This window comes from Lissotriton helveticus, chromosome 6 (assembly GCF_964261635.1).
Source record: "Lissotriton helveticus chromosome 6, aLisHel1.1, whole genome shotgun sequence".
NCBI classification, from domain to species: Eukaryota; Metazoa; Chordata; class Amphibia; order Caudata; family Salamandridae; genus Lissotriton; species Lissotriton helveticus.
In genome coordinates, this window is record NC_136067.1 from 616,613,353 (window position 1) to 616,628,412 (window position 15,060).

At 40.6% G+C, this 15,060-nt stretch overlaps 1 protein-coding gene across 8 annotated transcripts in view; it reads left to right on the forward strand.

The window, feature by feature from the left end:
• The window catches only part of MYO6 (myosin VI), a 909,629-nt gene that overhangs the window by 408,816 nt on the left and 485,753 nt on the right, over positions 1–15,060 (forward strand). For all 8 annotated transcript variants that reach the window (XM_078648084.1, XM_078648085.1, XM_078648086.1 and 5 more), the window contains exon 10: positions 406–486. In XM_078648084.1, coding sequence (XP_078504210.1) covers positions 406–486 — 81 coding nt within the window. The remainder of the gene's footprint in view (positions 1–405; positions 487–15,060) is intronic.

Below are 15,060 nucleotides of genomic sequence, written 5' to 3' on the forward strand. Positions count from 1 at the left end.
TCTTATGGCATTGAGTTTCAAGTCTCCATTCTCACATTAGATTAATGCTCAATCTTCTGGAGTTGGGGGTAACACGCTTGGGCAGTGCAAACAATCAGCCAAATAAATAAATACAAGTGTAGACACCAGTGCTTTGTGAAATATTCAAAACTGGATACAGAGATGTCTGATATCAGAATAAGATGTAATTCCCATTATGGCCTCTTTGAATCTTACAGTGAAGATTACGGAAAGACCGAGCAGATGATGAAGGCTGATGATGAAGGCTGCATGCTATGACTAATGTGTGACATCACCCTGCTATCAAGATTCATTGTTGAAAACATACTATTTATTTTTATATAGAATGCTTGAATGGATCGTGCACTGTTCTATAACACTTTCAATTGTCTTTTCCTTTTGTAGTATTTGAATCGTGGCTGCACCAGGTACTTTGCCAATAAAGAAACTGACAAGCAGATTTTACAGAATCGCAAGAGTCCTGAGGTACAGTATTCATTTTAATGACTGTAAAACATACACATATGAATTGGACTTATGCAGTTTATAAGAAACACCTATGTAGTGAAGCCTTTCACTTTTATAGAAGATATGGTTGAGAATGTTTGCAGTTTATTTCTATACCACAAATAAAAAAATAAAAAAAAGTTGCTGGGCCAGTACGGCAAACTAACAATTGGAGAAACAGGCCAATCGGGATAAGTGAATAACTCTGAAATTTGGAACATTCGTTTCCAAGTTGCCGCACCAGACGTCACTTGATGAGCCAGGAGCAATACATCCTGTAGGAAATGTTAGTTATGCACTCAGGAGAAGCACAGAAACACCGTCTCAGCCTGGCAGGCAAGTGGCCTAATGCTCCCATGAAGGCACCACTCGCATGGGTTGCTCAAACAAGACCTGGAAGTCGAGGATGCGGTCTTGACTGCACAAGTTAAAAAGCTGTAGGCATAGACAAAGCAGGGAACACGTCAATAAGAGATAAAGTTGTGTGAGCCGCAGTGCTCTGTGGAAAAAACTACAATGGAAGAAAGAATTCCATCCAGCGCAACATGTTGTTCTGAACTCCACTCATAGAGAGCAGGACGCAAGTTAAAAAATGGGTGCAAATTACTTTCATGATTTTCCCATTTGCACCCAGGGCAACTAGAACGTGAATTGGCATTGCTCACCAGATTTTTGTATTTACAAATTTACAAATAAAAGACAGCGATATTGTTTATGCTTCATAGCCTCAATTTATTACGAAAGAAACTCAGTAAAGTCCAGCCACCATGCTATTTGCGCCGGGATGTTCCTGCATATGCGAGTGTTATACTAAACGAGACACTACTGATTTGTTTCTATCAGAGGTGGTCCTAATTGATGCATTAATCCTGCGCTGTGAATGCCTGGTCTTACAGTTTTGCTCTGTTGCTTTTCTGTAAGACAGTTCACAATCCGAGTAGGCTGTCGCTATAAAATTGTATAGTTTGTAATTGCCAGCTGAGATGGTCAGTAGGTTAAGAACAGAAAACATGTGCTTCAAGGAGCTGATTTCGAACATTTGTGGCATAACCCATCCTTTCAGTAGACGTTTGCAAGACCATGTTTACCCCTAGTAGGATTGTTGCAGCCGTCTTGTTCAGCATTTGATGATATCTTCTAGTAGAAGCAGACTATTTTATAATTCATGTTCTTCTTGTTTATACCTTACCTGCCTCCAGGCTATAGAATGTTCTCCTCAATTGCATTTTATTCAAAGCATTGTTCTTATATTGTCATATTTTTCCATTTTTTCTATTACTTTGTTGTTTGTCTTTTTCTCTCCACGTGTTTTATACTCCACACAGGCCCTAAATCTGTGACTACGATTTAGGGCCTGTGTGTTGTACAAATGTGTTGATTGTTATTGTTTATTAATGCTCTTTAGCAGAATACGGTCTGAGAACTGTAACAAAATGTTCTTTGCAAGTACACTGTTGGGTATGATAATCGGAGGATAACAAGCATTTTAATTAATGTTGTGAATTACTTTCTTTTTCTCCCGTATAATATCAGGAAGATGAGGTGATCATTTATATGTAAAGTAGAGTACTTTCAGTAGAACTAGCGTGCTGCCTAGACTTGCTGTGGGGGTGCTTTTTCTTCATTTCAGTTGCATGTAGTATGCTTAGCACTTAGCACTGTTTTAATAATGGACACAGCATCTGGCGTGATTTGCGCTAAGTTCTTACAGTTTGATTTTTGACTGCAAATGAGTCTCAAACGATGGGTTCGTTGGTGTGCATGTTTTGACTTTCACTGCATGCCATTTACCCCGCAATGGCTTTCCTAATATTTGTTTCTTTTCTTTTATTGCATGCTCTTTCTTCGACTGTCATATCGTCTACTGATTTCTATTTTGTGCCTGCATTTTTGTACATGGTAAATACTTTGATGCAGAGTGCCCTAAAGAAGCAACTTGGTAATTTATTTAAAAGGGACTAGAGACACATGTTCGAATAATGGTAAACATTCTACGAATCTGAAAGAGCAATGAAAAAAGCAGGTTACTTAATAAACACAACCACATAAGAGGAATGGTTTCGCAAGCATTTTTAACTGTCTTCTATGCCCAGTATCACATTTCTCATACCACACACTCGCCAACCATATCGATTTAGGCTGTAGTCTGCCCCATTTACCGTAAATCGCTCCCTGACATTTCTGCCAATACAAATATGAAGGTTTGGACCATATGATGATGCTGTTGGCCAGCCTTTCTGAACAAGAGCAATAAGTTTTAGCTACTGCTCTCCACTGTTTAGTAGCCCGAACCTGCAAACATACAATCAGCGCCTGCTTCAGTTGCTCAGGTTGCGGTCTTTCAAGTAGGCCTGGGCGTAGTTCACCGAGTTTTGCTACGCAGAACTCTACAAAATTACAGAAAACCTCCCCCAAGTTCCACGAGTGGCAGAGTGCAGTGCGAACTGCATTTTGTGCTGGTATTCCTGCCGGTCGGGTAGAAATTCAACCCGAGCAGCAGCTCCCGCTCGTGAACTTACCACTTGCGATCGCAAGCAGGGAAATAACTCCGCTGCACATCGCAAAACGGAGTTATCTGCACTCCGCGAGCTCCGCAGAGTGCAGAAAACTCCGCAAACAGAGCGAAGTTCACCTTTGCTTTGTGAAACTGAAGAGTGTCTTAATGAACAGTTTGGAACATCTTTAAGGTCAAAGCCGAAGTCGTATTGGCTAGTTATAATTATCCTAAGCTTTAAGCAGTTTTAACTCTCTTTTGCGGAGGTAGAATTGTGGCAATCTCTATATAAACATACTTTAATTCTAAATAATGTTTATGGATTCATTTAGTTGTAATTATCAATAAAATTAATTGTTCATTAATTTTCTGTAGCCCTACCAATTGTAGTCTGCCATTCTATTGCCTTTACGACAGGCCTAGGAAATTATTAGTCTCCCACATTGAACACATATGAACAAAGCCCTGAAGAGCAAAGGGTTAAATGCTTTTGAAAGCACAGCATCTAAGACATGGTTTAGGAAGATGGTGTTCAACTTTCTCTAACTACCTTAGTCAATTAATGGGTCTGCTGCAGAAAACTATGCTCAAAAGGTCTTCTTACTAGATTGTTAGAAAAATAACAACCTTTCTGAAGCTAGTCTGTGTGTAGCCAGTGTATTTACAGCTGACTGCAAGGGGGTGAGGCAAAGAGGCCGCTTTAGTTAGTGAGCTATGTCGCCTTCGTGGTCCTCATTATGAGTGCCCTGTAACTCCTTTTACTGGTACCGTAAGAATTACGAGTTTTGTGGTATAACCCATAGTCCAGTGTTTTCCATCTGATCACTTCGCCTTCCCTAGGTGAAATACCAGGGAAATACATGTTAGAATCGACCAAGGGGAGGAAATTCTTCGCGACTCATGATGGATGCATGTGAAAATTGTAATAGTCTATCCAATCTCTATGCATGGAATGGCTGAGGGTAAAGTAGAGAGCCCTTTGATCTGAGGAGCACACGGTCATTACCGACTCAGATGTGTGCAAACCCAGTAGATAAAGAATGTTTTATTCTGTGCACAGACTGACACACTCTCTGTCCAGCCATGGAAAAACTGCATGTTAAGGTTTAGTTACATGTAAAACAGAAGTTACTAAATGTCTGCCAGTTTACATTTTATTAGTAACTGAACATGCAATGTTATATGAAAACTAGGAGGAATGAGAGTAAAACACAGTGCATGGACCATAAGGGTCTTAACTTAATACAAGGTGAGCAGTCGGGATGCATAGCAATGAAACGTCGAGATGCATAAACTGGGATGGAGTAATTAAGACACTAAGGAATGAGAACGGCTAACACTGTTGCCTAATACCTCTACCTAATACCTTACCTGCGAACTACAGTATTCCTAACGTGAAGTACCTTGATCTAAAGGTACTCCTGATGTAATGACCATAATGTAATGGTGCTGTAGAACCTGATAATTCTACCTTTGTGCTTCTTTTTTTTTTTTTTTAGTTTAAAATGCTTTATTGAAAGTATGAAAACAAAGTAAAACATCATTACAAAGTCTAGAAAAAGCAGGAAGCTTAATAACGTGGGTTATGGACAAAAAATAGTATTATTAAATATCCTTATGAAATATAGCTGTACTAAGTGAGGCTGCATTTTTAGAAAATTTTCCGAGAAGAGAAGAAGGAGGAGAAGGGGTAGAAGAGGAAAAGAAGAAGGAAGAAAAAAGGAGGAGAAGAAAAAGAGAAGAGTCCAAAAAGAGAAAGTGATATAGAGAAAGAAACATAGTGAGAGTCAAATTTCAAATACATGAAATAACATTGCAAAAATTGTAACAATAAAAGTTAAGTTGACTTCCTAGATAAAAAGTTAGTTAAAGGTAACCATAATAAATCTATTTTAACCATCAAAGGAGTAGAAGTGGCATAGGCTCTGTCCATTCAATGATGGTGACATAGTAAATTCCACCATGCTTGAAAGGACTTTTTTGAGGTGTCTTTCCAATTAGAGGTAATAATCTGAAAAGTAATAGCTAAAAATAAATTGATAAAATTGCCAGCATCTCTGTGATTATCAAATACAGGTGAGAGATTGCCAAGGAAGACATGTTCAATGTGAAAATGAATGTCTGACAAAAGAATATCATTTAATTTAGACCATAAGTTGTCTAGTAAAGGACATTGGAAGAACATATGGAGAGGATCTCCCAGAATGTGAGGGCAGGACCAACATTTAGGAGAGTAAAGCAATTTAAATCTATGAAGGTCACTGGGGGTAAACAATAACCTATTATAGAAGTAATATAGGGTCTGTTTTGTGCTTCTTTTTAATCTATCGTTGGCAGTCAGTTTGCATTTCCACTCAGGCTAATGTAATGGGGTACAGGTTTTGGTGGGCGTTCAAGTCCTTTTACGTTGTGCACTTTGATAATGGTATAAAGTATGTTACATTTAATACTTTGCTTCAGCAAAAGCAAGTATAGCTCTGTTTTGTCTGTGACAACACAGTCTATTATCTTTAGGTAAAAACAGTCTCTTGTTGTTTGAGGATGGTACGTTTTTTTTGTCTGACTATTTAAACCACAACTACCATGTATGTCCCATGCAGTGATTCATCTGGAAGAGCGGAGGTAGCCTTCTCATCATATTTAATTAATAAAGTGTCTATTTTTTGGTATATACTAGTTGGTGATTAAGTGGTAACTCTGTGTCCGACCAAACCCAAGGATTTTGTTTGTCTGTGTTAGAGAGAGGGTGGCTACCAGTTCCTGAGGCCAGAGAAAATTCATCAGTTACAATTATGTTCGTTCTTGTACAGTTTCGGTGCAGATTGCTGTTCTTCATACCATTATAAATGTGTCAGTCAGGTGGTGATCATGTTCATTCATTTTGGGCAGTCACTCAGCCATATGTGTAACTTTTTCTCATCCACATATATTTTAATTTAAAGTTGCATTTGTGTAGTTACCTGAACAAATAACGCAAGTCAGTTGTTATTAGAATAAAAATTAAGATAACTTTCAACTTTCAAATTTTCGGATACCCTATATAGGTGGTGAATTTTTGATGATGAAGATGAGCCCATTTTGACCTGTTGGCTATGAAGGAAGTGGCACGATTAGGGTCACCTGGGTCACTCACGACCACCTCTCAGTCTTCCATACCAAATAAAGAGTCGATCAGACAGTAGAGAATACAAACCAATATCTGTTTATTCAGGTACACTCAGAGTGGAGCCCAGTCTACCTAGTAGCTAGGAGTGCTGCAGAGGGACTGACATCAGAAAGCATAGAGATACATTATGTACATTAGAGAAGCAATGAAGGCAGGCCAACAATGGAATTTTCCAAGCAGATGCAGCTAAACAATGAAGTACAGAGGATAAGTTTCGATTCTAAGGCCGGGCACACACTATCTGCTACTCAAGATCGCTCTGCCCCTGCCCGCCACTAGACAAGTGGGAGAAGGCTCTATCTAGTAGGAAAGGTATGCGCTTATAAGGACAGTGTGTTCATTAGTGAAGCAAAAACCAACCTCGGGGAATTGAAACTCAGCAGAGGCCTTTTCTCAGCAATGACAAAGAACTAGTTTCAATTATATCTCAAAATGGCGTCCACATAGAAAATGGTGCCGCAAATGTTCACTCACATAGAACAATTCGTAAACATGAATTTCTCTATTCTAACAGCTTTGATCGGTTTGGATTGGGGGACACACCATTGTAGGGCTGTAACCGTAAGCCATGCTCCATTTGCCAAGCGCTCCAGCAGGTTTATATGGTCAATGGCATCATAAGTTGTAGAAAGATAACGGAGTATCCATATGTCTGGTTATTCAGCATTGTGTGGCATGAGCAGTCTTCCCTAATCATGGCTGTGGCAGATTCAATTCCTCTGATCAGTATGAGGCCTAGCAATTATGTAAGGTGTTATTTTCATGTTAAGGTTCCTCGAGTTGACATGTTATCTCACCCTCATGGTTTAACCCACTGACATCATCCAACCTTTATCTCAAAACCCACGTCATATTTTCATCTTATTGAGTGGGTCATTTAGCTTGCACTGTTTTTAAAGCCCTGTTAGCTTTTTAGTGAGGTAACTTTTGATATCCAAATGTGAAGGTGATTCACTTATAGAGAAGATTCTTTCTTTGAGGGTTTAGTCTAGATAATCATATTCAGATCACGATATCAATTTTTTTTTGGTATGGTACTCAACCTCTCTGCAGAGGTTTTTGCATTTTATAATTAATTTGAGAACATTGTATTTGTTGTCATCAGATTGCACCATTTTAATAGGCAATTGTTCTAACCAGATCTATACTCTTATTTATTTGATTGCTATTTGTGTCTTGAATGGGTGCTACCATACTCATTCTCATCCTTTATGTTTTAAGGTGGGCTTTAAAGATGCTCTAAAGTTAAGTCACTGCTTGCCAATAAACTATTGTCTTCAGGTCTTGACTATTCATCTCTATTCCTACACCTTCTAAGCCACTAAATACCTCACCAGTATTGAAACATTAGAAAACATGTCTACTTCTAGGACTAAATCCATCTTGAGCCATGTCTTAACATTAGCTCCATGGCTGATGATGAATGCTTCCTTGATGGCAACAAAGCATTTGGCTTTAGGAACATTATCTTTAGAATTCGAAATTCGAAGTTGAAAAAAAAAGAATAGGTCTTTCAAATCATCCACCTTTTGGGGAACATCGTTACATTGCAGATATTGGAGATATAGTGAATCATTTATTGTTGAATGCCTGTCCTCTTCATGCTTACCTCTACAGTTGATTCATTAGCTGACCATTGTTGCTCCAAAGAACAGATCTTAACAGAACATTCCTTTCAACAATGATTGTAATCGAAATGAGTCCATGAGGCAACAATAGTGCTATTCGTTGCAGTAAATATTAGGGTAATTCATCTGTTTGAGATTACTCCCGGTCCTACGAAAGACATCTTTCCAGTAGTTTCTGACTAATATCAGCGAGGATCAAAACACATGGTTACGTTTATTCATAGAATCAGGTTACAGGTAGGAATTTCTCAGTCCAGATTTAATATTTAGGTTTGGAAAGTCAGCTTTTGTTTCACCTTTCTTATTGAAGATGCAGTGCTTAATTTGTAAAAGAAGGTGTGCCGGTACCCAAGGCTCTGCTCAAAATCCCCTTACTGGTGCAATTAAATATCGGCATGCCAGATTCCAAGGCTGAATAGTCCTAAATCCACCACAGGCCTCTGTAATCCACTACTCTGCACTCCCAGCCTGTTTATCTCACTCTTGCACCTTCTAACTGTGTGCCTCTGTGACAGGTTTTCCGTCTTTTTCTTCTTCCGCCTTTCTGCTTGGAATGTTTTTCCCTCTCTTCCTCTCGGGAAAAGTCTAATGAGGAAAAATAAGTGCTTTTTCCCAAAAATAAGTGCTGTTGGCCCACACCGCCAACCACTAGCTCAAATGTAGTACTACACGGATGAGCAACAAGGACCGCAAGCTTAGTTGAAGAAAGATCTACAAGAAAGTGTTGAAATGATTCTCCAGCTCCATTTGGAATTGAAGAAGGGGCATGTCCTATTTTTGTCTGGGACATTGATGAACACGGTGCTACAAGTGCTAAAATTCTAGTGCTTAGATGGCTGTTAAAAGGAATGCTCTTGCTCTGTGAAGTAGCGATAGTTAGTGTGTGGTGACTGGTGTCAATCAGTGTTGGACAGGCTTATAGAGCAGTCTGACAGTACCAGAAGGGCCTGTCTAACTAGTCAGTGTGTGGGGCGGGTTTTGAGGTTTATTTGTTGTGGGCTTGTTTGTGGTCTGGTGGCCCAGGTTCTTTTATATTAACAGTTAATGTACCTGATATTACCACAAACATTGCCTGCAGTGAGCACAGATGCATGCTGTCTCTTGCAAAAACACTTATACAGTGTTTCTTTACAAATTCAAAACTGGCCCGATTTGCAGAATTTGGCTGGGGACGCTCCTCTATTTGAGGAGAGGAGCACCGCTCCACTTAAAAATCCCCCCAAAGCCCTAGTTGAAAAATAAAATGGTAATTCTTTACCGTTTTATTTTTCATCCTCCTGTCCTAATCCAAGCTTTAGGACTGGAGCGAGGCTGCTGCTGAATGACAGCAGCAGGGAGGAGGGTGGGCAGAATATGCACTTTTTAAAGTACGCATGTCCCTTTGGCTGGCCGTCTTGAGGCGACTAGTCAAACGTGCGCTTTGAACCCTCTAACCCAGCTCTAGACAGCTGGGTTAGAGTGAGTGCAGGCCTCCGGGCGCTGGGGCGCGCTGAGTGAGGCTGTTCCCTCGAATCAGGGCACTGCTCTCAGAGCATGAGAGCAGCCCAGGATTGGTCTAGGGAGTTTCCTGGTGGTTGCCGAGCTGTAGTCGCGAGAGGTCCGTAGCAGAAGGTCCTGTCATAAGGTAATGTTATTTTAAATATATTTTAAGTTTATTTTCACATGGAAGCCCGTTTATTGTTTTATAATCTTATTTGAACATACCTCCCTGTTGTTGCCAGCCGCTACTTTTTTTTACTCCTATGATTAGCTCTTGTGGCCACTTCCATTTCGGTACCTAGGACTATTTTCTATCCCAGTCTAACCTAGGTGGCAACCTGAAAGCCAAGTGACTTAGCACTGTATTATACTTGAAGTGTGAATTCATTGGGGTTCCTTTGTGTGAGCCATTCTTGAACAAGTGATTAAATGTTTTTGCCACTTCTTGTATGTCATAAGAAGAGTACTGCTTTTTGACCCAATTCACAAAAGCACAGACTGCGGACACCTTTTCTACTGATGTGAATTTTTGGCAGTGTGCATTTAGTGTATATATATATATATATATATATATCCACACCTAGGGATGCTGGGCATTTTTTCTACACCTGTCATTTCCCTCTGACTACCTCTCACTCCTTGCATCCGTTGATTTTATAGCTGTTCTCTGGGGCGCTAAATGATGGATGTTTGTGCGTCTGCAGTGTAAATCTCTGCAGATCTGTGCTGCAAATAATGTTTGAAGTCGCCTGTCGTTTATGATAAACAGCAGAAATTGACACCTGGCTATGGATTTCATGAACGTGTTAGCCTTTCGGGCAAATTAGCACTGCATGCACGCCCCAACTATGCCAGGAGGCCTAACACTTGCAAATTGGAAAAAGAAACTGTGAGTGGTTGTTTCCAGTAAGATTTCACACGTAATTATTTGTGTGATATTTGTCCGTCATATCCCGGATGCTTAAACGTTTTATAGCTTGTCTTATTTATGTCTCAGTTAAAGAACATCTTGTAGGATTATCTGTTTATCAGAGATCGCATACTCCACCTCCATTTGGATATCTAGTTGCCATGGCATTCCAGGCAGGACCAAGCTAAATGTCCCTCCTGTTCGAGGTCTGCTCCCATATGGATCCATAATCTTGCAAATATGAGGTGTCCGCTACTTTAGCTCATACATTCCATTGTGTTGAATATCTTCTTATGAAAAGTATCTGTTACTTTTGCTATATCTTTTACTGCACGTTTTGTCAGGAACTTATTTTTTCCATACACCTATGATGACCCAAGCACTCATCCAGATTTTCTGTTAGTGGTAGATCATTTTTTTTTAGCAGTTCTCCTTTAGATGATTCTATGTAGAGCAAAAGTGATATAATGAATCATTCTCCTGAGCCGATAAAGCTCAATCTAATGATAAGAAAAATGTTTGCGTTCACAATTATGATTTTGAACTTAAACGAACATTTCTTAGTATCAGGATGCCAAAAACAGTCAAAAGCCTTGAAAAGGTGGCCACTGCCGGTATATTCTGGTCTCTGATTTAAACAAAGCGCTCCCGGATCCTCTGAAGGCCATGCAGTAGTAGGTAATACTGCAGCAGTAGAACGCTTGAGCAGTATTCTGTAGCCATTGCTAATACACCTGTCAAGCTGCCTTCAGAAGTATTTATACCTCGTTCTTTTAGCACACCACTGTATTGCTTACAACGCGATTTCCTCCACAATTGACCAAGTGAAAGTCTGTTAAAGATTCCATTATAGAGAAGAATAGCCTGCCATATTGATTGGTTGTTCTTTCATCCTGATGCTAAAATGAGGAACGTTGCTGAACTTCTTAATTATGACATTTTTAAGTTTACTTCGACAACGCAGCACAATCAAAACTCTCATGCTTTCACGGTATTACTGGAGTGTACAACAGATGAGACTTGACGAAAGCTAACCTGTGCTTAAAAAACAATGCTTGTGCACAGAAATAGGCGTAAGAGTTGACGTTTAGAAAGTGACTTCAAAAGTTAAATACTGTGTTTATAAAAATGTATTTGGAAGTTTCATATACCACACCGCGTCATCTTTTCGCCATTTCTCTGATAACAGTTTTCCGAGATCTGCTAAAACAAAGGTAATTTGGGCTCTGTTGATTGGTAAGGATGCAGTGGGGAGCCAGTTTATGAAGGTGCCCACGCCCTTAGCTTCAGCAAGCCTTGTGCATGATAAAGACAGCATTAAATGTCATCCTTGACTCTACTGAGAGCTAGTATGGTGATTTCAGTTCTTGTCTCACATGGTGGCATTTATGTGGGTGTGTAAAAAATAGCCGTTTAGTTTTAATGTCCCTGGAAATGAGTACTAAATCGCCCCACCTTGCTTACTAAGAGTTGAGGAAATGTATTGAATTCATGATGAGGAGTATGACTCCATTGGCATATTGAATGTTTTGATTTTCTGGGCTCGCCTCTTTACCATCTCTATTTTGATGGTCAAGATGACTTATCAGGAAGTATGGATTTGTAACTGTTTGATATTTTGAGTGTCAGCCATTCCTTGTAGTGTAATGTGTGCTGACAGTCTTCTCAAGAAGATGCTGACATTTTCCTTTGTTTGGTTTGCAGTTTTTAAGTGGTGGGGAAATAGTCTATTTTTAGCTTTTATGGTAACTTACTGCCATCCCGCTTGTTTCGTTTGTCTGTCAACGAGTCGCATCACCTTATTTTGAAGTTTACACCAATGACACAAAATGCAGCCATTCATTTTCAGTTTGGCCAAACATCTGTTGTACGACTTATTGGATGTTTTGCTGTTGAGTATGATTATTTTATTCATGGTAGGGAAGGGTAAGATGTCGAGTGTGTTTGACTTCTTTAGCGGAACATGCTCTATCAGATCATTGAGGCTTAGATGTTCTGTGGTATCAACCCTGAAAAGTTGTGATTTCATGAATCTTGTTTCATGTATATTCTGAATCCTGTTAGCTAATTAATGCCCAAAGCCAGTTGAACCACAGTGGTCACACGCTAAAAAGGGGTCCTCAGAAGCCCCTTTCTGTATCCGTTTGCATGTAGTGTGGTGTGTGATGACTTTTCATCTCAACAGACAGCTAAAGGCGTCAGCTGACCTAAAATCAGTATTACTCTGTAAAGTCACATTCTTTACCGTTATAAAATTCAGAAAAGTCTCTGAAGTATTGTTTTTTCGTAAGCTACGTACGATGCTTTGTTGTTTCATAATCCCCATTATTAACTGTCGTTTCCATCCACTTAAAAGTATAGAATTGAAATATAAGAATTATTACTTGCTCACTACGTTCCATATTTACAGCCACAACACATCAGGATTTTCTAACCTTTATTTGCATTATTAGTTCCTGTCTCCCACTTTATATTTAAGCGTGCAGCTTATGTTCCTGATTGGGTAGCATATAAATCAGGAAGCTTTCTCAGCTAAGTGCGAGCTCACAAGTAATATAAAATAGTAAATTGATTTTGCACTCCCAGCTCTCGCCCTGGCCTAGATATTCCACCTTGCCTTCATAAGCGGTGTGACTGGAAATAATGTTATAAAAAGTTTTTATTGCAATACTAAATGGAGGCAATAGTGCTTAATTTACTGTGTATCGCCTTTGAAAATAGTTGCCTCTGTTTTGCATTACTTTTATATTTTACATATATTCTTTTGTGTTGAATGCTCCACTACGAGCACCCCTTTGTAAACGCACAATGTATGATAAATCAGCGGCGGCTCTAGGCGGCCCTGGGCAGGGAACGTAGGTAGGGGGCCCCTGAAGAGGGGGTGCGGGATGGGCGGAGAGCGGAGGCCAGTGAAGAGGGGGGGTCAGGGTGTTTGGAAGTGGAACAGAGCCGGAGGCCGCCAAATTCCTGCCAGGGGCCGCCACACAAATATGTATCCATCCTCAGAGGATTAATATATTAAGGATATATATTGGCATGGTGGCCCCTGGGGTTTGGTGGCCCTGTGCATCGCTAAGGCCGCCCCTGGATAAATGCATCAAAAGTAGATACTTTAACATTTTCAACCTTTGTTATAGTAATCTGATATTAAGTATATAAATTACATTGTTTTTGCGGCGTTGAACACTTAACATAGCAATGTTCAATGTGCAAAGCAACACGTTGCAGTCACAGTTGCTCAAACGAAATCACCTAGGACACACATTATAACAAGCATTGGTAAAGCCAATAGGCTTCACATGCACAAAAACTACTGGCTTTGCCAATGTCTTTTATTCATGTTGTCCTGCAACGGAGAGAATAGTGGAGTAGAGTGGCAAGGTGTAGAGTTGGGTGGAGTGGCGTAGAGTGGAGTAGAGTGGAGTAGAGTAGCTTTGAGTGGTGTAGAATGGCTTGGAGTGGTATAGAGTAGAGTGAAGTGGCGAGTTGAGTGGCGTAGGATGGTGCACAGTTGAGTGTAGTGGATTGGCATTGAGTATAGTGAAGCCGACTTGAATAGAGTAGAGTGGTGTAGAGTGCAATAGCTTACAGAGGATTGGCATAGAGTTAAGTAGAGTGGAGTTGAGTGGGGTGGGCTAGAGTGCATAGAGCGGAGTGGCGTGGAGTTGAATGAAGTAGAGTAGCATAGAGTAGAGTGACATTGTGTAGAATGGATTGGGGTACAGTGACACCATGTGGTGTAGAGTGGAGTGCCATAGAGTGGCATAGGGTGCATTGGCACAGAGTAGAGTGGTGCAAAGTAGAGTGACATAGAGTGCAGTGGCATAGAGTGGTTTAGAGTACTGTGGCATATAGTGCACTTGGGTAGAGTGGAGTCGAGTGGCGTACAGAGCAATGGAATAGAGTGCTGTAGAGGGCTATGGCGTAGGATGCAGTGGCACCAAGTAGAGTGGTGCAAAGTAGGGTGGAGTGGCGTCCTTGTGTAACACAACTGGTGCTTATGTAAAGTGCTCTGATACCTTCGGGTCAAGTTTGCGCTATATAAAACTATGAGGGGAATAAATTGAGTGCAGTGGCGTAGAGTAGAATGGTGAAGAGTGCAGTAGCATAGAGTAGAGTGGTGCAAAGTAGAGTGCAGGGGCATAGAGTGGAGTAGTGTACAGGAGAATAGAGTGGTGCAGATTGCAGTGATGTAGAGTTGTGCAGAGTAGAGTGCAGTGGCATAAAGTGCAGTGTCACAGTAGAGTGGCATAGAGTACAGTGGGATGGAGTAGAGTGGTGTATAGCGCAGTGGTATAAAGTAGAGTGGTTGACAGTAGAGTGGCGTAGAGTGCTGTGGTGTAGATAGAGTTCATTGACCTAGAGTAAAGTGGTGTGGCGTAAGGGGCAGTGGTGCAGAGTAGAATGTCGTAGATTGCAAGTGGCATAAAGTGCAGTGGCATGAAGTAGCGCAGAGTGCAGTGGCAAAGAGTAAAGTAGTGTAGAGTGCAGTAATGTAAAGTAGAGTGCAGTGGTGTAGAGTAAAATGGTGCAGAGTAGATTGGAGTGGCGTACAGTTCAGTGGTGCAGAGTAATGTGTCATAGAGTGCAGTGGCGTAGTGTGGAGTGACATAGAGGAGAGCAGCATAGAATATGGTGCCGTAGAATGGTGTGGAGAGCAGTGGGTTAAAGTATAGTGGTGTGGCATAAAGTGCAGAAGGGTAGAGTAGAGTGGTTCAGAGAAGAGTGTCGTAGAGTCCAGTCGCATAAAGTGCAATAGTGTGGAGTGGTTCAAGGTTGAGCAGTGGTCTAAAGTAGAGTGGTGTAGAGCAGTGGTCTTCAAGCTTTTTAATGCTGCGCCCCCTCACTTAAAAAACAATCATCAGGTCCCTCCTCA